Genomic DNA, 26209 nt, shown 5'->3' with positions numbered 1-26209 from the left:
CTAAAAATCAGTTAGTGAGCAAGTACAAAAACCTCAGCAATTTGGACATTATATCTTTGCACGTAACTTGCAATTTTATGTTTTCAACACAGGTGGCAATACAGAGGCAAAAGTTACAGACTGCAACTTCAAAAAATGTTTAGCAAAGAAAAAGCAGTGAACACTCACCATGTCCAGGAGCAAGTAAACAGACTCCCGGTTTCGTGTAGTGGTTTTATCCGTCTCCTGTCCGATCTTCAACAGACTGGAAGAGGCAAGCTAAGGAAGAAGAGTAGCAGAGAAATAAAAGATAAATCACTCAAATTTACTCTTAGATAAATACATTATGAGGAGGTTTCAATGACAGGGATTAGCTTAAGAAAGAACTTTGCCTTAGTTTATTTAGAAAATTAACTAGTTTTACCAAACATGCTTTACTAAAAACTTAATGGTATTGATTTATTTAAAGATATGTCAGTGCTAGTTTTTTTCAGTTTGGACAGCTCTTAAAACTTTTTTTGTCTAGGACTAGTCTTATCCCTGTCCGGGAAATATGGGATGCTTCAAGACAGAAATGAGGACAACCCAACTTACAGCGAGGAATTCTTTCAGGCGATCCTCTATGCTGCCCTTGTGGATAGTGAAGAGAGCAGCGGCAATCTGGTTTATCGCTTTAGCTAGACAGTGGATGTTGTTGCAGTGACCTAAAAAGATTTATAGAGTTAGCAAACACATGATAATGTCATACGCAATAAAGCACGCGGCCCACCGGACAAGGTTCCTTCGTTCCAGTGGGCCGCAGATCAAAGAGCGCAGATATGATCTCATTACGGTTCAGGGTGCATCTGAAATGCGAAATTGGTACCTTCTATTGCGGGACTGTACTGCGACATCACGTTGCTGGCCAGGGTCGGCATGGAAACAGCCACAAACACCATCAACAAGCAGGCGATCTTGTACTCCTCCTCTGGGCTGATGTTCTCTGTTACAAACACGGTGAATTGAGTTCATGTTGAACATTGCACTCGGTAATACAGTGAATACGCTATAGAGATCTGAATCCGGACAGTGTGCATGAAGAGCCAAGAAAAACTTTGCGTATGTCCAGAAATTAACTCGTTATTTATGTTATTAATATTTGGGAGTGATTCAATTAAGTCTAGTTTGAGTTGACTGGTTATTTAGATAGTAAACAGAAGACGTTTGCATTTGAGCATCAGGGGAATAAAACAAAAACATCAGACCTCGCCAAGAGGCCCTGGAGGACTTTCTCCGAGAAAGTGAAAGTCATTCACCGGAAAACTTTGCTCAGTTTTGGAGAACCGTTCGTGAAGTATGAAGCATGAGATTTATTTAAGTGCACACAGCTTGTCTTTGAATAGGCTATGATACCTGATAAAGGTTTGATGGGAAACACCGGACGACTGCACAAACAGATATTTGGAGGAAGGTACTACTAAATTCACAAATTAGAAGCTCCTTAAATTTTAAAGTAGTATAGGTTAAAAGGGGATCGTGAGTATCCTAAAGCTGCAGGTATTTAATCTAAAATAAACCATGCTATGCCGTTTATTTCGCAACACGCCAACCAAACCTTTTTAGAGCGAGCAAGCATGCTTCCAAAGTCGTAATACAGAGATTTCTGGTAAATCATTTGGCATAAAATTGTTCTGCGCCTGTCAAGCCGTTTAAGCCGCAAAGTGCCTTCTGGAAAAATACTTTTTTTTGAAATACTCCATCAAATTTTGGTAAATGCCTATTCTGCAGAAAACGCCGGTGAACGCTTTGAGAATCTAAAACAAAAACTCTGTAAATATCTGCATGTTGTTATAAGGGCCAACTCGAATCATCGAAAGAACATCTAGTAACACATTTTATAGTCCTCTGATTGGACAAAAATACAGCAATTAAAATCACAATGCCAACAGATATTTAACAAATGCATCTGTGTAAGTGGACAAGTGAAGGGGCAGTCACACTACACTTTTCGTTTCATTGACTTCCATTCATATGCATGCAAATGCGTCAGACCAGAAACGCAAGATATTTCGCATTGTGCTGGGTTGTGGCTAGAAAAGATACAGCTACGGCTAAAATCTCATGAAATCTCACCAGCTGTTTTCATCCTAATTCTACCCCCAAACCTAACCCTAAACCCAACATTTCATTGGATTTAGGCCGTAGCTGTATCCTATCTAGCCAAAACCACTGCTTTCATCCTAATCCTACCCCCAGACGTAAAAACCCAACATTTCACTGAATTTAGCCCGTAGCTGTATACTATCTAGCCAAAAACACTTTTTTCGTCCTTATCCTCCAGCCAGACCTAAAAACCCAATATTTCACTGGATGTAGGACAGGGCTGTAGTCTATCTAGCCAGAACCGCCATTTATCATCCTAATCCCAACCCCAAACATAACACTAAACCCAACATTTCACTGGATTTAGGCTGTAGCTGTATCTTATATAGCCAGAACTACTGTTTTTCATCCTAATTCTAATCCCAGACCTAAAAACCCAACCTTTCACTGGATTTAGGCCATAGCTGTATCCTTTCTAGCCAGAACTGCTGTTTTTCATCCTAATCCTACCCCAAACCTAACCCTAAACTAGTGCTGCCACTAACGACTAATTTTCTAACGACTAATCTTTCGACTAATTTTTCGAATAGTCGACTATTCTAAACGACTATTTAAAAAAAACTCAAGTGTTTGTTATTTCATTGTGTCCATTTTATTTTGAACCCACCAGTGTCATAAACAATATGAATAACTTAAATGTTACCAAATAAAAAATTACAATGTAAACAATATAAATAATAATAAAAACTTCCAGTGCAAAGAAGATGCTTAATAGAAATATGAAATGTTTCACTTTTACTCTTTGATCTTATATTGCATTTTAACACAACTGAATGCTATTTTACATATTATCTGTTCTGTTGTAGCCTATAAAATAGTGACTAAACATGACCCATCACCTCGTTTTTTATCCAACCAGCTGTTCCTTTAACTGCTGCTAAAATCCTGATTTAGATATGCAAAAATCACCATACATTTACATTGTAGCTTTACTGCTGTTGCTCTTCTCATAATTGTTGTTGTGTTTTGAGCCATTTCTTGATTTTAAATGCGAGTGATATAGCGCAGACAATTCGGTGCAAATTCAGAAATATAAGAAAATACACTGTTGTTGTTACATAGACTACAGAACACGGCATACAGCATCATAGGGAGGGAGAAACTCGCACACAGACTCACACTACTGCTAATCTTTCTTCAAGTCATGTTAACTCGATCAGTCGTCTTTGTCAGAGACATCTGTGAATGTTGACGTTTACGCACAAAAGAAAGTACATTAAAAACACTGCCACCTTTTCACTGTCACGTAAGAGAGAGGCGCGCGCGGTCGAGGCGCTGCAAGCAACATGAGTGATAGAGAGAGAGAGAGAGAGAGAGAGAGAGAGAGACGCGCTGAACATTCGCAACAATGAATTGAGCCGTTTAAAATAGTAAAATAAAAATGTAAATGGGAATCATGAAAAATCTATTTGTTGCGTCCAGTGTTGATTCCGTGGCGGAATCACGAGCAAACACTGATAGCCTTTAACATCCAAAGACAGAGTCATTGTACTTCTCAAAAGAGTTAATAAAACAGTACTGACTAGCTCGCCGTTTCATTAATAATCATATAACAGTTACTTACGTTGTCCTATTCTCTGTGGGTGTATCGTCAATAACTCCCGAGTGTTTTCGTTTGAGATGCTCGTGCATTGTCGTTGTGCTCCCGTGATAAGCCAGCGACGTTTGGCACGGTGTAACAGACCACTCTTTTATCACAACTTGGCTTAAAATACTTTCATACTTCGGAAGCTTTCGGACTCATAATTCCATAGACTCACCTGCCACCGCCAATTTTTCAAAATTAAAGCAGTGAAGGCAGGGGGAGAGGGAAGAAAGATGATAGCGTAGCAGATTAACCAGCAGGGCGCACACAGCGCACAGACTGGTGTGGAGGTGAATTACATTGAGCCATTTGAGACATGAGACAGAATTACAGTGGGCCGTTTGAGACGGAAAAAAATAAATATGCGACTCCTCGACTAAAAAAATTGCCGTCGACAAATTTTCATCGTCGATTACGTCGACTACGTCGACTATTCGCGGCAGCACTACCCTAAACCCAACATTTCACTGGATGTAGGCCGTAGCTGTATCCTATCTAGCCAGAACTGCTGGTTTTCATCCTAATCCTACCCCCAAACCTAACCCTAAACCGAACATTTCACTGGATTTATCCTATCTAGCCAGAACTGCTGATTTCCATCCTAATCCTACCCCCAAACCTAACCCTAAAATCAACATTTTACTGGATTTAGGCTGTAGCTGTATCCTATCTAGCGAGAACTGCTGTTTATCATCCTACCCCAGACCCAAGTCTAAACCCAACATTTCATGGGATTTATCCTATCTAGCCAGAACTGCTGATTTTCATCCTAATCCTACCCCCAAACCTAACCCTAAAATCAACATTTCACTGGATTTAGGCTGTAGCTGTATCCTATCTAGCGAGAACTGCTGTTTATCATCCTACCCCAGACCCAAGTCTAAACCCAACATTTCATGGGATTTATCCTATATAGCCAGAACTGCTGTTTATCATCATAATCCTACCCCCAAACCTAAGCCTAAACCCAAAATTTCACTGGATTTAGACCATAGCTGTATCCTATCTAGCCAGAACTGCTGTTTATCATCCTAATCCTACCCCAGACCCAAGTCTAAACCCAACATTTCATGGGATTTATCCTTTATAGCCAGAACAGCTGTTTTTCATCATAATCCTACCCCAAACCTAAGCCTAAACCCAACATTTCACTGGATTTAGGCTGTAGCTGTATCCTATCTAGCGAGAATTGCTGTTTATCATCCTACCCCAGACCCAAGTCTAAACCCAACATTTCATGGGATTTATCCTATATAGCCAGAACTGCTGATTTTCATCCTAATCCTACCCCCAAACCTAACCCTAAAATCAACATTTTACTGGATTTAGGCTGTAGCTGTATCCTATCTAGCGAGAACTGCTGTTTATCATCCTACCCCAGGCCCAAGTCTAAACCCAACATTTCATGGGATTTATCCTATCTAGCCAGAACTGCTGTTTTTCATCCTAATCCTAACCCCCAAACCTAACCCTAAAATCAACATTTCACTGGATTTAGGCTGTAGCTGTATCCTATCTAGCGAGAACTGCTGTTTATCATCCTACCCCAGACCCAAGTCTAAACCCAACATTTCATGGGATTTATCCTATATAGCCAGAACTGCTGTTTATCATCATAATCCTACCCCCAAACCTAAGCCTAAACCCAAAATTTCACTGGATTTAGACCATAGCTGTATCCTATCTAGCCAGAACTGCTGTTTATCATCCTAATCCTACCCCAGACCCAAGTCTAAACCCAACATTTCATGGGATTTATCCTTTATAGCCAGAACAGCTGTTTTTCATCATAATCCTACCCCAAACCTAAGCCTAAACCCAACATTTCACTGGATTTAGGCTGTAGCTGTATCCTATCTAGCGAGAACTGCTGTTTATCATCCTACCCCAGACCCAAGTCTAAACCCAACATTTCATGGGATTTATCCTATATAGCCAGAACTGCTGTTTTTCATCCTAATCCTACCTCCAAACCTAACCCTAAACCCAACATTTCACTGGATTTAGGCCGTAGCTGTATCCTATCTAGCGAGAACTGCTGTTGATCATCCTAATCCTACCCCAGACCAAAGTCTAAAACCCAACATTTCATGGGATTTATCCTATCTAGCCAGAACTGCTGATTTTCATCCTAATCCTACCCCCAAACCTAACCCTAAAATCAACATTTCACTGGATTTAGGCTGTAGCTGTATCCTATCTAGCGAGAACTGCTGTTTATCATCCTACCCCAGACCCAAGTCTAAACCCAACATTTCATGGGATTTATCCTATATAGCCAGAACTGCTGTTTATCATCATAATCCTACCCCCAAACCTAAGCCTAAACCCAAAATTTCACTGGATTTAGACCATAGCTGTATCCTATCTTGCCAGAACTGCTGTTTATCATCCTAATCCTACCCCAGACCCAAGTCTAAACCCAACATTTAATGGGATTTATCCTATATAGCCAGAACTTCTGTTTTTCATCCTAAATCTTACCCCCAAACCTAACCCTAACCTAAACCCAACATTTCACTGGATTTAGGCCTTAGCTGTATCCTATCTAGCCAGAACTGCTGTTTATCATCATAATCCTACCCCAGACCCAAGTCTAAACCCAACATTTCATGGGATTTATCCTATATAGCCAGAACTGCTGTTTATCATCATAATCCTACCCCCAAACCTAAGCCTAAACCCAAAATTTCACTGGATTTAGACCATAGCTGTATCCTATCTAGCCAGAACTGCTGTTTATCATCCTAATCCTACCCCAGACCCAAGTCTAAACCCAACATTTCATGGGATTTATCCTATATAGCCAGAACAGCTGTTTTTTTATCATAATCCTACCCCCCCCCAACCTAACACTAAACCCAACATTTCATTGGATTATCCTATCTAGACAGAACTGCTGTTTTTCATCCTAATCCCAGACCTAAAAACCCAACATTTCACTGGATTTAGGCCATAGCTGTATCTAGTCTAGCCAGAACTGCTGTCTTTCATCCTAATCCTACCCCCAAACCTAACCCTTAACCCAACATTTCACTGGATTTGGGCCATAGCTGTATCTTATCTAGCCAGAATCACAGTTTTTCATCCTAATCCTACACCAGACCCAAGTCTAAACCCAACTTTTCACAGGAATTAGGCTGCAGCTGTATTCCCTCTAGCCAGAACCATTTCGCTGCATAACAAAGTTTAAGTCTGGTGAACTCTGACCTGCAAATTCGTATCACATGAAGACACGTAACACCCATAGAAAAACAGTACGTCGCAAGCGTGACCTTTCTCTTTACTGATAAGTAAAGACCTTTCTCTTTACTGAAAAGCAAAGATGGACGAAGCGTCAACGCCCATATTTGAAGCAACGTCAGAAAAATATGTCCATGCCCAAAGTCTAGTGTGAATGCCCTTTAATGCTGAAATTTACCAAATGCTATCTAAAACAACTTACCAGACTTCTGAGAAGAAAGGGCCACTACAAGAGCAGGGTCAATCTCACAGGGCAGCCCTGCGGCAGAAGACAGCTCGTACACGTTCATGGCGACCTGAGAAAGGAAGTAGTTTTTGTTTCAGGTCCAAAGATACAGTATCTAGTATATAGATGAAAAGTTCCAAAACGCGATAAACTCAGTATTGCATCAGGTTAGTATTCAAAAATAAATTCTTAATTTTACGCAAATTCGATATCCGCTGTGTTATTCTGTCATCTTTTCTCTATTTATTCCAAACTGCAAAAAACGCCAGTCCTCCTTCTCTAAAGAATGTAATAAATCCGCTTTACCAATCACATCACCCCATTAAACACATTGTAAACATTAATGGCGGCGCTTTGAATACACACTGAATCCTAGTTTTCCTCATCTACTTTGTGATTCGTGATCAACAAACAAACAAAAACAAAATAATACTTTGATAAACCTGTGGCGGTTTTCTGTGGCGGAGAAGAAACCATTAAAAATTTAATAATTTACGTGAGAGGCGAAGGAAAAATGCCGGCTGTTGCTTGTTCTCCCGAAAGCATCAAGCTTCTGTCATGCTAACACATTGATCCCAGAAGATCTTATGAAAAACTTTCCATTATTTTACTTGAAGTCAACGAAAATCGGGCAAGACTAAAACATTTTACAGCTGATCGCTGTCAAAAGAGTTCAGTGACAACGTCCAAAGGATGACATCAGCAATGACAGTGTTCTTAATATGACAAAGTAAGTGTTTAGATTAATGCCATTAATGTTTATTTTTTTAATCAGCGTATACCACTAGTCAACTAAATGAATATAACATGGCAAAAATATGAATGCACTTTTATATATTGATTATAGCATTAGAAAAAAATATTGCATTTTGCGGAATTGCATTTTTTTTAACCCTCATGTGTTGTTGGGGATGTTTTCATCCACTACAGAGTTTTTTTTACTCTTATTTTGGCCGTAACTTTCTCTCTGTTTTAGCAAATTGAATGATTTTTGGTGACAAATCTTATATTTACATATATTTTAAGAAAATGCTTTGAAATTTTTTAAAAACTCAACGATATACCGTGGGCAAATTTACTACCCTTTCGTGTTGTTAGTGGATGAAAACGTCCACTAAATTGGACGGCTGTAGAGATTTATCAGATGAATATTTTTTCCATTTTTTTTTACATAAATCTGTTAATCAACCTCAGTACTGATCAAAACTACCAAATCTTCACAAAAATTCCATGATTTTAACCCTTTAATTGCCAAGTTTATAAGGTGTGTCACTGATTTGGGGAAAAAACACACACAAAATGAGAGATTTTCAATATAAAAAGGGATTGTAAACTGGATTTTTGTTTACCTTTTTCAGAGTCTTGAACATGTCTAAGATTGGTAAAAACATTGGCTTTGAAACATTTTTAGTTTTTGTGTAGCATCAGTTTTAATTTTTTTCTCCCTCATTTATTGTTATTGGCTGTTTTTGCCCCATTGACTTCCATTATAACCACATTTTTTGATTGCAGAGCTATGACACCTTTTTATCATGCATTTTTGAATGTTGGACTTTTTTCCTTTTGCTAAGAGGTCAAATGTGTAATTTTTACTGTTGATCACCATGTGGCACTATTAACCCTTTAGTAGCCCTGTGCAAAAACAAAGCTTAATTTCTGACTTGTACATTGAGTTATATGGACCAATTGTCCCCACAAAGATAGGAATACCAGTGTCTTTGTGACCTTGTGGGGACATTTTGAGGTCCCCATGAGGAAACAAGTTTATAAATCAAACAAAATGATGTTTCCTGAAAATGTGAAGTAGGAGAAGGGTTTTTGTGATGGTTGGGGTTAGGGAAATTTTCTGTAAAAATCTTCTCTGCATCGGATTTATGAACATCATTTATTATGAACACAAAAACAACTTCAAATAAATTAAACAATGAAGCAAGAGTAGAGGATGGATGGAGAACTAAACAATCAAACTAACTTTTAGTGTGTTTGTGTGCAGGTGTGTGTGTTCAGTATTTCCTACAGGACTTGCAGCATATCACTTGGTGCTCTCTGAAAGTGTGTTCACCACAACAGATGCAAGTGCTGACATGTTTGTTCTTTGCACCAATTGCATGTTCCCCTCTTCACTCCTGAGCTGCTGGTGCCTGCTGGTGTCTGTGGATTTGTGTCTGGAGAGACAGCTGCAGGAGACTGAATCTCTCTCACCAGTGCAGCAACTGGTGTGCGAGGTGATGCTCTCTCCTCAATATTGCTGCAGAGATTTTCCCAGGTCTTCTAGGAAAGCCTTCTCCTAAACAGCTTTTCACCTCCCTCGTGCATGAGTTGCTGTCCCTCCAGACAAACTTGCAGAGAGCACCAAGTGATATGCTGCAAGTCCTGTTGGAATGACTAAACACTTATGTGTTCATAATAATGATGTTCATAAATCTAATGTCTAATGCAGAGAAGATTTTGACAGAATATCTTTTTTTCATGCACATACACACACATACGCACACGCACGCACACACACACACACACACACACACACACACACACACACTTTTATTATGGAGTTATACTCCATAAAACACAATGTACAAGCCAGAAATTAAGCTTTGTTTTTGCACAGTTCTACTAAAGGGTTAATAGGGCCACATGGTGATCAACAGTAAAAATGACTAATTTGACCTCTTAGCAAATGAAAAAAACACCAACATTCAAAAATGCATGATAAAAAGGTGTCATAGCTCTGCAATCAAAAAATGTGGTTATAATGGTAGTCAATGGGGCAAAAACAGCCAATAACAATAAATGAGGGAGAAAAAAAATTTAAACTGATGCTACACAAAAACTAAAAATGCTTCAAAGCCAATGTTTTTACCAATCTTTGGCATGCCCAAGACTGTGAAAAAGGTTTTAAAAAATCCAGTTTACAATCACATTTTATATTGAAAATCGGTCATTTTGTGTGTGTTTTTTCCCCAAATCAGTGACACCACTTATAAACTTGGCAATTAAAGAGTTAAAATCATTGAATTTTTGTGAAGATTTTGTAGTTTTGATCAGTACTGAGGTTGATTAACAGATTTATGTAAAAAAATTTGGAAACAATATTCATCCGATACATTTTTATAGCCGTTGAATTTAGTGGATGTTTTCATCCACTAACAACACGAAAGGGTAGTAAATTTGAACAATGCACAAGGGTTAAATATTATTATAACCTAAAGATGCTATGTGAAAGTTTGTAATGGAAAATAGTGGTTTTCATCTTGTCACTTTCTTGGGATAGAAAACACATTTTTTACCAAAATTAGTCAAAATGGATTTATTGCGTTTTGAAACTAAACTCTTCAGATATAAGATATATCGTTGACAGCTAGTGTGATGTCACCTACCTTCATGTCAGTTTCACGAGGAATGTGGTCTTTGAAGTCTTCCACAGAGCTTACTAGGAAGGGAATGTGGCATGAAAGTACCTGGAGAGAAGGCCGACAGCTGTGGTCAGAACTTATTTGCTTGAGACGTCTCTTAGTATAAAAACTATTTGAGCTATAAAACATATTAAAGAGATTACAAACTTAAAAGTAGTTCACCTAAAATCTGAGGAAAAAATTGTATGTAATTAGGGATGCATATCAATTAATCGCGATTAATCTATAGCAGAATAAAAGTTTTTGTTTACATCATATATGTGTGTGAACTGTGTATAATAATTATGTATATATAAATATGCACACATGCATGTATAATTTTAAGAAAAAAATATATTTATATATTAAGTATTTATATTTATATATAATATAAATTATACATAAATATACAAATGTATATACACATGTAAACATTGCTTAAATATATACATGCATGTGTGTGCATTTAACTATACAAAGTTGTTATACACAGTACACACACATATATGATGTAAACAAAAACTTTTATTCTGCCACAGATCAATCGCGATTAATTGATATGCATCCCTATATGTAATTAAAAATGTTTACCACACTAACTGATCTCCCTCATATGTGTGATTTGGTATTTCTTTTAGCTTTTTTCCAATAGTTATATATTTAACTCTTTCCCCGCCAGCGTTTTAAAAAAAAGTTCCCAGCCAGCGCCAGCATTTTTCGTGATTTTCACAAAAGTTTAATGACTTCCAGAAAATGTTCTTCTTTAAATATATCAACAAACAATATATCAGAAGAAAGAACAGACCCTCTGCTTTCAAACAAAAAAAAACCCCGTTTCATCCTACCTTCATTAGTTCTCTTGTAATCACCTCTCAAACATGGGTAGGTTTCTTAAAAAACACCCAATTTTGAGCAAAAAGCTGAGATAATTCAATTTTTGCGAAGGACTTTTGATAGAGATCAGAGGCAGAGCGATCTTTAAAACATACACAGAGTTCTTTCTCTTTCACGTGAGGCGCTACTTCCGGGTTGTATAAGTTGCGGAAGTGCGCCCCTGGTGGATAATAGCGGTATTGCGGAAAGACGGAAAATCTCGTCATTGGCGGGGAAGCATTTTTTTCTTAATTGACGAGATATCTCGTCAATGGCAGCGAAAGAGTTTATTATGTTAGGAATTTGGTACTTATTGTCATGGATTTTTATGGCCAAGCTCCAAAAAAGACTGAATGCACAGTAAATAAAGTTGTCAAGTTTCATAAAACTTTTGAACCCTCTCTCCACCAATGTTATATAGATGAAAGTAGATCTGTAAATTTCCTTTAAGAACTGAACAGTTGAAGTATAATTTAACAGAGAGATGTTAATATACTGTCCATGTTCAGACAGTGAGTGTAGCGTGAATCATGTGTCTGGATAACGTACGTCTCGAAGGGCTTCCTGAGCCAGAGAGCGGAATGACAAAATCACACCGATGATGGTCATCCGTTTCAGGACGCTGTCAACCGCTGCAGAAACATAAGACAGGTCATATAATATCTAATAATAGGTTTTCTTTATAGACAAGGCACTAAAAATAGGTCTGCAGGTGGGCCACATTCCTGAGATTAAATTTCAGTTTAGTAGCTCAGCATAATAATACGGCTGTATGAGCTGTAACAAATCCCTCGAAATAGCTCTGTGCGGTGGGTCCTGTCTGCTTGAGGCGAGGTATTACAGTTCATACAGCTATCGTCTAATACAAGGGTTTTCAAACTTAATGATGCCAAGGACCCCCAATATGATGAACCTTTTGTAAGAAGACCCCTTCTTAAAATAATTATAAGAATTTATAAATTTTACATAATTAGCTACACTCACAGTAAAGCTGGATGTATAAACCTCAAGACAAACATTTTTAATTCAAATTTCAGTGTACTGCACCAACTTTAAATCTTGTTTCATAGCAGCTTTAGAAATGAACTTTCAAATTTACTGTTGTCTACATAAAATGATCCTACATAATTTAAAGAACATTATAACCTTAATAATGACTGAGTAAAATCATGTCAAAGATTGAAATTAAGGTGAATTCAATGATTGAAATGAAACTTTGATGCTCCTCATCATAAGGCTATGAGATTTTAGCGTGGATTTACAAACAAATTCACATTTAAGGTATGCTTGTAATAGGAGGCAAAAGCCCTAAGATAGGAACCCACATGTGAGCCGTTTGAAAAGCGCTGCCATATGCTCCGGCTTGTCAAAGCTGGTCCTCATCTGGGTCAGAACCTCCACGTTGTCCACCACAAGTTTCTGTAATGGGACAGAATCATGCAGGATGTCAATAATCACAGAAAATTATTTTGACTTGATCTCAGAAAAAAAATCATAGTTACGCTGTCAACAGGGTCAGCATTTCCGGGGGGTTACCGTTCTCAGACGGCCACGTCACTAAGGTCAAAATGTATGCAATGGACAAGGACAGTAAGAGGCTGTTTACACTTGGCACCAACATGTGCTTTCGTCGATCGGATCACAAGTGGACGACGTTAATGCCAGGTGTAAACGGTGTTCAAAACGTTTTGAGCTCGTCCACTTTCGACCACTTTCAACCACATCCAGAGGTGGTCGAAACCACTTTCGATCGGATCGCTTTGGAGTTGCGGAACGCACATGTGGTTGAATGCGTTCGAACAGCCACACGCGACCGCCTTCTCTCCGCCCATTTATCTAATCTGAGGTATTAAACACAAGTTTTACGTCTTTTTTGACTTCTGGCGTGAACATTCGGTGAACAGCCCTATTTTTAGCCTTTCATTGATAAAACTAAGCGGCTGATCTCCGTAGTTTCGTTTTGAAAGCGTGTGAAAGTTGCGCGATCCTATTTCATCAATTGCGCTGAAAATTCAAAGAAAGCTCTTACATACTCATGTACAAAACACTGTGCAGCATGTTTACTTGCTAAACAAGCAGTGCACTCCGACATAATATTAGTTTGCGTCCATATAAACTCATAATTACTCCCGCTCGGGTTTGAATGACAGCAGAGACTCACCCACCGTCTCACAGACCAACCCCCCATAGTATTCAGCACAGAAGCGGTCGAAAGTGGACAAAAGAGACGGATTTAAATACCAGGTGTAAACGTAATGTGTCTCTCTCGTCCACTTGTGATCCGATCGATGAAAACACATCTTAATACCAAGTGTAAACAGCCCCTAAGTGAATCTTTCACACTAGTCTCATGCCAACAGAGTTTGTGGCTTTACTTTTCAAACCAAGCATTAAATGTTTACTGCTTGGTCCTGTGCCTTACTGTAACCACAATTTTTGATTTTTTAATGTCATACTTGATATATTGAATCCTTTTAACACTTGCAGCGTATAAAAATCATACCGTGGGCATTTCAGATTTAGGACAAAAAGCACCAGTTTGCATGTCTACAAATGATTTGTGCAAATCAAGCACTTTGAGAGAAAACGTGTTTCATGTTAAGACATTTGGTGAGCATGGTGCAGAATAGAAATGCTAACTAAAACGGTTTAACTGATTGTGATTGTCTGTCAGATAGGAAACTTTTTTCTTCTCCAAATTACTTTCAGCTGAGGGAGAAAGGTTTGCATGTTAGAACATCACTGACGTGTGCCAAAGCTGCGTTTGCACACTTCGGTTGGCTCTTGCTGCTAAAAAATAACAATTATAACGCAAAGGGCTGTTACAATTATATACATTGTGCATGTGTAAACTGAATAAAAAAGCAGGCCAAGAGAGAAAAACACTTTATTCCTAAACGATTGTGTCAGAAGTGCACACAATAAACTATTCATACCTTGCAAATAACGGCTTGTCTGTAAAGTAATCAAACTCTCACTTGGTTCAGGTTTGATGGGCATAGTTGCCGTTAATCCATCATTGCTTGACAGCTCTCATTTGCTGTTGTTTAAATGTTTTCCAATAACTCTTTAGGGTAAATGCTACCTAAATTCTGTTCCCGGTAAACAGGCCACATGGATTCAGTGTCCTCGAAATTCCACTGAAAGTGCCATGGATTTCCAAGGAAACAGAACACCCACAACGTGTGTCTGTGTATGAAATATTTCAGCTAGTTGGTGCATTCAGTATGCATAGTTTACAAAATTAGTCTTTATCTTCAAGAAAAAATACTGCTGACAAATTGTGCATACCAAAAATTTTGCATATATTGGGGTTTTTTGCTTCTTCATTAGAATTATATCCACCTAACTCCACCTGTCGCTGACTAACAATATAAAGTAGCACATCATGGTTCACAGTAGGGCTGAACGATACATCGAATTTTCATCGTCATCGCGATATGAACTCACGCGATGAACACATCGCAACAGACAGCCTTGATGCGATGAATGAAGGGAAAACAGTAAGCGCATGTAATAAACGTTTGACCTATCACGTTTATTCCTGAAGACATGGTTTTTATTATTTCAAATGTATGTGTGCTCTGGAAGCGCCGCGGTCGCGACACGCTCGTTTTTTTCAAGTTTTTCTCAAAAACATTTTAACTTTTCAGAATGACACAGGCGCAGCATGCAGGTCATGTGACAATAACCTACGTGTCTAGTGTTTTCCACGTGTTTTTAGGCGCGACATGTGAATGGCCCCTAAAACATGAAAAAAATATATATATATTTATCGCAACTCACATCGTCATCGCAACATTAAACAATGTCATCGCACATCGCAACTTCCTCACATCGTTCAGCCCTAGTTCACAGCTGTGATGCGCAAACTAATGCGCAATCTTTCTACTGTATAGGAATTGTCAACATGATGTCCATAAAGTCTGTGGCCTGTAACCTTGCATTAGCACTGGGTTCCACACCTTAGTTAACTTCAAATTCAAGTACCTTTCAAGGATTTTCCAGGTCTAATACCCGGAGGTACCCAGGGGTAAGTACGTCTGAATGTGTATATCAAATTCAATGGTGAGGCTTAACAACAAAGACAGGGTGAGGGCGGGAGTCAGGAAGCATTATCGCTATCTGAAATATTGCCAAAGACGGCGTTACAGGGACGCAGGAAGTATGGCAAGGGAGACGCAGCGTCTCGTTCCCTTCTCAGGGAACAACAGTTTCATACGTAACCCGAGACGTTTTCATGTGTCAAACACAACTATGCAAAAAAGCATTTTGGTATGAATCAACATTCGCATACAGAAGATTTAATTATCCTACACTACACAGGGAATAATATGGATTTTTTTCCAGAAAACTTCTTGCATAAAATAGATTCAAGCTCTATCAATGACCTTTAACTATGTATGTATATTTTCAAAACTTTCCAGGGCCTTGAATTTTTCCGCCCAGATCCACAAACTTTTAAGGACCCGTGGGAACCCTGTTGGCAGCACAAAAGGTTATGGGTTCGAACCCATGGAAAACACATACTAATAAAAATGCACACCTTGTAATGCACTATAAGTTGCTTTGGATAAAAGTTTTTCCAAACGTGTGAATGTAAATGTAACGTATTGTAAAATTATGTCAACACAGCACAGGAAACTACATTTAAATCTGAAGAGTTTCATTGCAAAACGAGATAACTTTCTTAATTGTTCAGAAATCTCATTTTTTTGGTTGTGCATTCCAATTAACATCAATTCAACTGCAGTTGGTTTGTTTTGATTTAAACCTTCCTAACTTAAAAAATACAGCTAAGTAGCACCATAAAACAAAATAATAACATGATTACATAACAATAAACATGTTTTGACAAAAAATTAAAAAAATGGATTTATCTCGTTTTGCAACGAAACTCTTCATTTCATCTGTTAAATTCCATGGTATTCCCTAAAATCAGTGAACACAATGTGTAAAAAACACTCAGCTAGGCTTGCCCGGCAAGGCTTACCCAATTTAAGAATGAAAAAAACCTGTAAATGTTCTCAAACAAGTCAGTCACAAAAAGCTGAGCTCCTAAAACACTTTCTAATGAAGTTTATCAAAGAGATAAATGAGCCGGCAAACAAGCCCACTATTTAGACTATTTACCCAGAAAACCCTTGTTCCTCACCTTAAGCTCGGCCACTTGGGAAGAGATGTGCCACATGAGGCTCTCGCTGAGGAACTTCATCCCGTACGGGCCCAGCAGCTCAGACAGGGAACGCATTTCTGGACGATGAAGCAGAGGAAATACAAACTATAAAATATTTGAAGAAAATACCTCGACTGAGACCTCCATAAAATCTTGGAGTATCAACGCCAAGTGCTTTTAATCCTCACCGGATATGTCAGAATACTCCTCGGCATTAAAGGTGAGCTCGTTCTCAGTGGGAAGGTTCACAAAGGCCTTCATAGCTGGAAAGTAAGCAATGTGGCCGTTGCTCACCTGCCGCAGAAGAGTCTCCAGATACCTGCGCACAGATAAACACCAGGCTAATGGTTCACATAGGCTCCTTTCCAAAACTTGAGCTGACTTGAGGCTTTACATGAGGTGTTGCTTTGTATGTAGACCATTTCAAATGAATAACATTTCAATTTGAATGCTTCCCATGTAGGCAGTTAAGAAAGCTCAATAGGAGCATATAGTATCAGTTCAAGTCCTGAGGACCAACAGCTCACCCAATTCGGTTAACGGATCTCTCTGCTCACCAGCTGAACTGGTTGTGCTAAATCCGTAATGTGCAAATGTGTGGGTCCCAGGACTAGAAGTGATAGTTACTGTAAAACTTAAAAAATATGGCCTTCCTAGACATCATAGAAGTCTCACCAGTTGGTGTAGAGGCTGGTGATGGTTGGTTCTCCATGGCTGTCCAGGTGTTGGGTCTGCTGCAGCAGAACATTGTTAAATACTCGTGTGATGTCGATCTGCACGTAGTTCTCGATGGACTGCAGCACCGTCATATAGGCCCGGACGCTGGTAAGCAGCTCTGATGGTTTGGCAATCTCCTGCGTGGCTTGGTTGTACATTGTCATTCCCACAATGGACCTGAGCAAGATACAGACACGGTCAACACCAAAATCGCTACAATGTGTTTCTAATCTTAATGCACATTACACTTACGATAAAGTTTGAAAGCTTTCATAATCATCTGTGACCCTGGTCCACAAAACCATAAGGATCAAATTTTTTGAAATTGAGATTTATAAATAAGCTTTCCATTGATGCATGGTTTGTTAGGATATAACATATTTGGCCGAGATGCAACTATTTGAAAATCTGGAGTCTGAGAGTTCAAAAAATCTAAATATTAAAGGTGACATATCATGAAAATCTGACTTTTCCATGTTTAGGTGCTATAATTGGGTCCCCAGTGCTTCTATCAACCTAGAAAATGAGAAAAATATCAACCCAGTAACTTAGGTTTGGTAAACCATTCTCTACAAGCATGTGAAAAATAGGTAATTAAAATCTGGCTCCCCTTGTGATGTCAGAAGGGGATAATACTGCCCCTTAATCTGCACTATCCAACCGCGGCACTGCCATTTAGTGCAGAGATCAACTCATTTGCATTTTAAAGGACACACCCAAAAACTGCACACTTTTATTCACACCTACAAAGTGGCAATTTTAACATCTTATAATAAATTATCTATATGATATTTTGAGCTAGAAGTTAACATACATACTCTGGGGACACCAAAGATTTATTTAACTTCTTAAAGAAGTCTTGTGAAATGTCCCCTTTAAGAAAATCAACCAAATGCTAAAGGAGCAACACATATTACTAATGATAAATACATTTTAAAAATTTACAAATTTGAAAAAAAAATTACATTTTTTTTTTAAATGTACATAATGTTTCCATTAAACATGATCTTTCCTTAATAGAACAATATTTTTGGCACCTAAAAATCTATAATTTTGACCCATACAATGTATTGATGCCTATTGCTACAAATATACCCGGGTGACTTATGACAGGCTTTGTGGTCCAGGGTCACATTTATCAAAATTGTAAAAACTTTATTTGCATCTCTAATGACATAACAATGAGGTTGGGGAATAAAAAAATATGAATTTATAATTTCTATCTAATCAAACAAACTGTGTCAAATCCCGTCAGATAAAATCAAGTCCTGCCTTACATCACACTGAATGTTAATCTGAATATGACTAAAAAACAAATAGTTTGACAATTAAAGGGGGCATTACACAAGACTTTTTTAGGATGTCAAATAAATCTTTTGTGTGCCCACAGTATGTATGCGAAGTTTTAGCTCAAAATACCATATAGATAACTTATTATAACATGTTAAAATTGCCACTTTGTAAGTGTGAGCAAAAATGGGGTGTGTCTTTTTAAATGCAAATGAGCTGATCTCTGCACTAAATGACAGTGCTGTGGTTGGATAGTGCAGATTAAGGGGCAGTATTATCCTCTTCTGACATCATAAGGGGAGCCAAATTTTAATGGCCTATTTTTTCACATGCTTGCAGAGAATGGTTAACCAACTAAGTTACTGGGTTGATCTTTTTCACATTTTCTAGGTTGATAGAAGCATTGGGGACCCAATTATAGCACTTAAACATGAAAAAAGTTTGATTTTCATGATATGTCCCCTTTAAGATGAAGAAACAAAAGTTTAGAGTTAAAGGTTTTCAACAAAAGATTACAAAACAAACATTTAATCTGGAATAACATCCACTGGTGAATCATGAACATTAGAACTTGATTCAGTGTTTTCTTTCACAACAGCTTTGGTATAAACTGACATTACGTAATGTTGTTCGTGTAGCAACTGAGGACACCGTGAACATAGCCATTACAACGATAATAACAAGAGTGTTTATGAACAACAAACCGTGAAACTAGTAACGTGTTGGGTGATGAGATCTGCTAACCGGGTCTCTCACGGCCACGCAAGGGGCCTGGGAGAGAGGGGCCAGCCAATCCATCCACGTCAGAGTTTTGAAGCCCACAGTGGAAAATACCTGTTATTCATCTGCCCCGTGTTTATTTAGTTGGACAAGCGCTATTCTGGAACAGTGTCAAAAATAATTTTAAACCCAAACTCTCTCGGCTAGTCCAATAAATTACACAAATCGGACAATAAACCCAAGAGGCCTCTTAAGCTGTTGAGTTCTCAGCTTAATTAATAAGAGAGAACAGGACGACAATTTACTCTTCACATAAAATGCAACTGAAACTGCCCTATGAGAGAAATCAATATGATTGATATTAGGGATGCATAACGATTAATCGCAATTCATCTATAGCAGAATAAAAGTTTTTGTTTACATCATATATGTGTGTGAACTGTGTATAATAATTATGTATATATAAATATCCTCACATGCATGTATAATTTTAAGAAAAAAAATCTATTTATATATTAAATATTTATAATTATAAAATAAATTATACATAAATATACAAATGAACAAACACATGCTGCTACAGATTAATCACGATTAATCGTTATGCATTTAGTGCAGAAGAATGAGGATGAAACCCATCAGGTGTAACATAAATCATGTGGGCACAAATGTGACCCTGGACCACAAAACCAGTCATAAGTCATACAGGTATATTTATAGCAAATGCTAACAATACATTGTATGGGTCAAAATGATAACAAAAATATTAAGTAAAGATCATGTTCCATATAGATTTTTTTTTACATTTCCTACAGTAAATATATAAAAAATGTATTGATCATTAGTAATATGTGTTGCTAAGGACTTCATTTGGACAACTTTAAAAGGCAATTTTCTCAATATTATTTGGACATTTGGATGCACCCTTAGAATCCAGATTTTCAAATAGTTGCATCCCAGTCAAATATTGCCCAATCCTAACAAACCATACATCAATGGAAAACTTATTTATTAATAATATATAACTCAAAATTTAAACATTTTACCCTTATGACACAAAATGACTTCATACTGAATTTCTTCATACTGACTTACTCTCGTAACATTATCTTATTAATAGTTACTGCATTGTAAAATTTATTGATAACATGATGGAGAATCTTTAATAAGATATGGCGAGTTTCACAATGACTTACAATGTGGCTCATCCAATAAGATTTAGGGGCAGTTTCCTGGACAGGGCTTATCCTAGTCCCAGACTAAAATGCATGTTTGAGCAGCCTTAACTTAAAAACACCTTGCACTAACATATTTTAACAAACATCAGTACTATTGTTTTCTCTCACGATGTACACAAGTATAATTTTGTTAGTTTGTTTGTAAAAACTACTTAAATGTCCTAAAATAACCAAGGCATAGTCCTGGATTAATCTAAACCCTATCCCGGAAACCACCCCTTAAAGTTGGAAACTGTTTCATATTAGTTGGTAACATAGGCATTTCCTAATATCCAAGTATTTTTTGCGCTAGTGCCAGACTTATCAATCATTTGTTATGCACTGTATTTTTGGATTGTATCCATCGTATTCTCAATAAAAGAAAAAATAATCAAATGAGTTGTTTGCTTTCATAAGTCAAGCAATTCACTGCATTGAAGGAAAGTGTATGACTACATTTTTTGCTAATGTCAAACAAAATAATATACATGTAACATAATATACAATAAAAGACCACCACTAATTTTAAAATCACAACATTGTGTTGCCTATGTGTGGTCGTCTTTGGAAGAATTGCAGGTGGACTCACTTGGTGAAGCGAATCTCCAGATGGGAGGTCAGATACTCGCGTGGGGTGAAGGTGTGCTCCCAGACCATCATGTTGGGTACGTAGTTGATAGAGAAGCAGAGCTCTGATAGAGCAGTGTGCAGTTTGTCCAGGCTGTTAAAAAAGGCCAGAATTAAAAAACTAATTTCCTTCAGATTACACAACAACCATGAGTGCAAGCCCACCTATACTGCTACCATTGCTCCTGGACACCGGGTGTCCATTTCAGGCTTGGTTTAAATCCCTTTTATATTATACAGAGGATTTGTTTGAGTATGTGATGGTTTGGGAGGATAATACGGTAAACGCCTGTAGCAAGGCTTTGTGCATCGTGTGTGAGGGTCATTGGGTTTAAAATGTATGTATTGGTGTGATGGGTGAGAGGAAGTGCGCGTTGTCCTTACTTGGTGACCAGGAGTCTGTTCTTCCTCATGCTCTCCACGCCGGGCTTTTCTCTCTCCGGTTCACCTTTCTTCCCCGTCTGCTTTTTCGACTTCTTGTTCACGGCCTGACTGATGGTTTTGGCACAATGTTTTGGCAGCAGCTGTGCAAAGGAGCAACAGGAAAATGCCCCTTTTTAAAGTCAACACGAAATCAAAATTCACCCCCGTTTACTTTATGCACATTACTGGTTGAATTATGTGTAATTCACCCACGCACATTATTCCTAACAAAAACAAATGTTTGTCTTTATAATCTTTTTTTCTATAGAATTGTGCCGACTTTCCTTCTCAGCTGATGTCACAAATCTTTCACTATTTTAAGTTCCCAGCCTACATTTAATCTGCGGAGTAGGGAAATAAAATAAATTGCAAACAGTATAAATGTGCAGCACTTTAAATGTACAGACGTCCCAAGCAATCTTTTTCGCTAACCACCAAATGACCCCTCTGAGCCGAAAATAGAGCAGGTGTGAGGTGACCAATGAGCTGCTTCCTTTTTGTGACAAGATGATGGTTACTCTAGGCAGGGGGCGTGTTGTTGGTTCACTAAAAAAGCTGAGGTGACACGTTCGAATCACTGTGGTTGTGCATGCTGCCAACTATGTTCAGTGATTCAATCGTTGTTTATTTTCATTGTGAACATATCGCAACCCAACAGAACATTCATGGTAAATTTGCACAACTCTTCGTAAACCCAGTTAAGTCTTAGATATGACATGGAAAATTCCAGATCTCCTGAAGATCCCTCTCTGTGTTTTGGCAGGGTTGAGAGCGGGTGCGTCACTGACCTGGTCACTCAGGGTGCACTGCTCGGTGCAGATGTCTGTGATGAGGTTGCGGGCCTGCTTGGCCATCTCATCCAGGAACATGTTGCACAGGGAGAGGCTGCGGTCTCCGATGTGGTGCCTCTGCAAGAATAGATGGACATGAAGCCATTAATAGAGACTTGCCTGGAATAACCCAACATGAAGATATGGTAAGCACACAGCTGATGGTAACCATTGATTTCCATAGTAGGAAAACAAATATTATGGAAGTATTGTAATAAATGATAAAGAAGATATTTTGATAAATGATGGGAAGCACACACTTGACGTACCCATTGAATTCCATCGTATTTGTTTTTCCTACTATAGAAGTCAATGGTTATAATCAGCTGTGTGCCCACCATCATCCATTAAAATATATTCTTTGTGTTCATCAGAAAAAAGAAATTAAAAAAGGTATAGAACAACATGAGGATGAGAGGAGTTTACAGTGTGATTAGTGCCAAGGTAGATCACACCTAAATACTGACTTTTGCCTGAAGAAGGCTGAAGATTTTGTTGTGAAAATTATGAGTTTTTTTAAGGCTGTCCATCGATTAAAATATTTAATCTAGATTAATCGCATGATTGTCAAGAGTTAACTCGTGATTAATCGCAAATTAATCACACATTTTTATCTGTTCTAAATTTACCTTAATTTAGAGTTTTTAATACTTTAATAGACATAGGTGTGAATAAATATAGATGCAAATGTATTTTTACAACAACCTGTTTACATTTTCGACAGAACCATCAGCCATTGTTTTGTATATTAATTTTCTTTCAGAAGACCCTTTTCTTTCTCTATTTCTGTTTGCTGCTGCATTATTTGTGACCCGTGCTGGCAAATTGGGTTGGATTGAGCAAATCTTAAAAAATGAGAGTTATGTATATTTTGACATTTTGAAGCTGACAGAGTCAGCAAAGTTAATTTAGAGAAAAATCCAAAATTACCACACAAATTACCACTTCCATATCTTAAAATCACTCGTAAAACTAATAGATTAGGCACACACAATATCAATATATGTTAAACTTTTTTCTTTTATTGTTTGATTGACATTGAGACACACAGCTTTAAGATCTACTGTATAATGCAAAAATCTAATATAATGTTACACATCAGATATTCTTCCTCAACAGTTAATCAAACATTCACTTAAGACATAACAGATTATATCTGTGTGAATTCTTGTCAAAATAGATATTATTAAAACTGTAATTATGTGTATATGTCTATATATCGTGGCCGTGCGCACTCGTGCTTCAGTGTCAGTCAGCGCGATGAAGATTGTTTTTGAGTCTTTTCGCTCTTAATAACTCTTTAACATAAATCAGGTCACAAACTTTCTCTCTTAATAATTATTTTGTCATCAAGCAAATCCTGCACTCCATTTTGTAATTCCTGCATGTTTTAAAACCAAAACATCAGATGCGTATGTGGATGGACACGCATCCTTTGTGTATTAGTTAAGCATTAAGGACGGTACACCTATCAGAAAACGTACAAATAAATCATTTTAGATGTTCAACGACCATTTAGAATTTAGAGCTTTGGATTCGCTAGATGAGAGCTTAATGTTCATATTTTTATGAAAACCTCCAAGTCATTTAGACAGCATGGGTCACATTTACTGTCTAATGGTGCGTTTACACCAACCGCGGTAGAGGCGTGAAGCGTGAGTGATTTCAATGTTAAGTCAATGTGCAGACGCGTTGACGCGCGTCAGGAGGTCCCGCGGCGCGGAAGAGGCGTTCGACGCGGAGCGGAAGACGCGTTTCCGCCTCATTCGCGCGTGAACCTCGTGCGAAAGGCGCGAATTGAGCGTTGTGCGTGGTACGCGCGAATGGTGCTATTGTGCATTTTGCGGTTCACGCGAATTTGCGGCTGACGCCCGAGTTGAAAAATTTGAACTTTGGCGGAATTTCGCGCCGCGTTAACCAATCAGGAGCCTGCCTGCTGCTGTGGTGGCAGCCCCGCCCGGAGTCACTCACTCAAGCAGTCACTCGGAGCTATATGACACAAGTTGTTATTTCTATTAGGAGACAGTAATAAAAGGACCTCGCTTGGAAGAGTGTCAGTATGGACTTTGGGCAACCTGGTAAGTTGTAATACACACTTCACTTTTGAGTCACGTGACGTTAATCGACCCGCACCGTTTATTTTCCCCCTATAGTAAGGTTACCCAATACAAACTGGTAACTCTCTTGATAAATGCACAATCAACATCAGTCATCTTGCAAACATGCACTCGCACAGCAGTTGCCCCTCCCACAAGAAGCGGATTTTGCCTCGGACGCGCGTCAAATGCTTGCTTTTTCCGCGCGTCTACTCCGCTCTAGACGCGCGAATGGATTCAAAGTGTTCAAGCGGCAAACTAGATACGGTAGACGCGATTTTGACGACCAAAACGCGTTTGGTGTAAACCCTGCATTAGGCTGCATCTCAATGATCCAACTATGGGTTAGCTAGACCAAGGGTCAAACTGAAATTGCGTGTTGCGTTAATAAAATTAGTGGCGTTTAAATGAATGCGCGTTAATGCATTAATTGTGACAGCCCTAGTTTTTTTTTTACATTTTGTGTACATATTTCCTGGCTTTTTGTGTCTTAATTAATAGACTGAAATTAAAGGGATATTCCAGCCAAATACCAACATCACCCAATGATTTACTCAACCTCAAGCAATCCGAGATACACATGTCCATCATCTTTCAGGCTAACACATTTGGAGTTATTTTAGTAAATGTCTTTGCTCTTTCATGCTTTGTAAAAGTAGAAAACGGGGATCAGGGAACAACTTCTCACTTTAAAGTTTATCCACACGACTCCAAGGGGTTAATAAAGGATCTTCTGTGGGTAATCAATGAGATTTGGTAAGAAAAAAATCATTATTTCAAACTTTATATACTATAATAACCAGCTTCCAGTAACGATACCATCTTGGACTCTGTAACGGTACATTCACACGGGGCGTAAGCGTTAACGCTTCCCATTCACTTTTAATGGGTGACGTCATGCGTTGCCGAACTGTATTGTGGATCCGTCGGCGCCACGTCAGAAGTTAAACATTTCTCAACTTTTCAAGCGGCAACGCATGCGTCAGCCAATCAGATCACCTTATGCAAATAACCTAGGCAGAGCCAGCCAATTACGTTTATGGAAGACCGGAGCATGTGTTGCGGCCACTGTGATTGGCTGTTAGCCACGCTTCAGACAAGCCTTCCATCAAGCGTTAACGCTTACACTCTGTGTGAATGTACCGTGAAGATTACTTCAGTAAAGGATGGATGCACTTTTTTGGGCTTCAAGATCAAAAGTTGTTCCCTGATCCCTGTTTTGTACCGTTATAAGATTGGAATAACATTTACTAAAATAACTCCAAATGTCTTTGTCTGAAAGATGATAGACATATGTATCTTGGATAGCTTGAGGGTAAATCATGGGGTAATTTTGATATTTGACTTTTAGTATCGCTTTAATATGGATTTCGTTAAAACTTTTCTAAAACAACAAAGCAGGTGGTGCCCTAAGACTTTTGCACAATACTGTATGATTCATGAGGGCATGAGACTCCAGTATAAGCTGCTCAGGTAAAATTGGCTCAAACTGAAGTGCTGTTTGTGACCTGTCCTCCATGTCTCAGTAAGGCTCTTTGTTATTGGCCAGCTGGTCTGGTTCCCCAAACTTTTTGCCTAAAGCAAACACCGGTCTACACTTCTACTGCAAAACAAGCATCGCCCCTGTGCGGGGCTGAATCCTCAACTCCTGGCTGACTTTCCTAACAAAACGC

General features: G+C 38.4%; 1 protein-coding gene across 4 annotated transcripts in view; it reads right to left on the bottom strand.

Moving 5' to 3' along the window:
• The window catches only part of nckap1 (NCK-associated protein 1), a 67058-nt gene that overhangs the window by 6520 nt on the left and 34329 nt on the right, over positions 1–26209 (bottom strand). For all 4 annotated transcript variants that reach the window (XM_073854685.1, XM_073854686.1, XM_073854687.1 and 1 more), the window contains 13 exons: positions 22399–22518; positions 21572–21711; positions 21150–21281; positions 17292–17510; positions 16805–16935; positions 16596–16693; positions 12766–12859; positions 11990–12072; positions 10553–10633; positions 7152–7245; positions 845–961; positions 574–683; positions 169–258 (listed from right to left, as the gene is read on the bottom strand). In XM_073854685.1, coding sequence (XP_073710786.1) covers positions 169–258; positions 574–683; positions 845–961; positions 7152–7245; positions 10553–10633; positions 11990–12072; positions 12766–12859; positions 16596–16693; positions 16805–16935; positions 17292–17510; positions 21150–21281; positions 21572–21711; positions 22399–22518 — 1509 coding nt within the window. The remainder of the gene's footprint in view (positions 1–168; positions 259–573; positions 684–844; positions 962–7151; positions 7246–10552; positions 10634–11989; positions 12073–12765; positions 12860–16595; positions 16694–16804; positions 16936–17291; positions 17511–21149; positions 21282–21571; positions 21712–22398; positions 22519–26209) is intronic.

Source organism: Misgurnus anguillicaudatus, chromosome 17, assembly GCF_027580225.2.
Source record: "Misgurnus anguillicaudatus chromosome 17, ASM2758022v2, whole genome shotgun sequence".
NCBI classification, from domain to species: domain Eukaryota; kingdom Metazoa; phylum Chordata; class Actinopteri; order Cypriniformes; family Cobitidae; genus Misgurnus; species Misgurnus anguillicaudatus.
The sequence above is the reverse complement of the archived record's forward strand: the minus strand, read 5'-3'. Positions and strand labels throughout refer to the sequence as shown.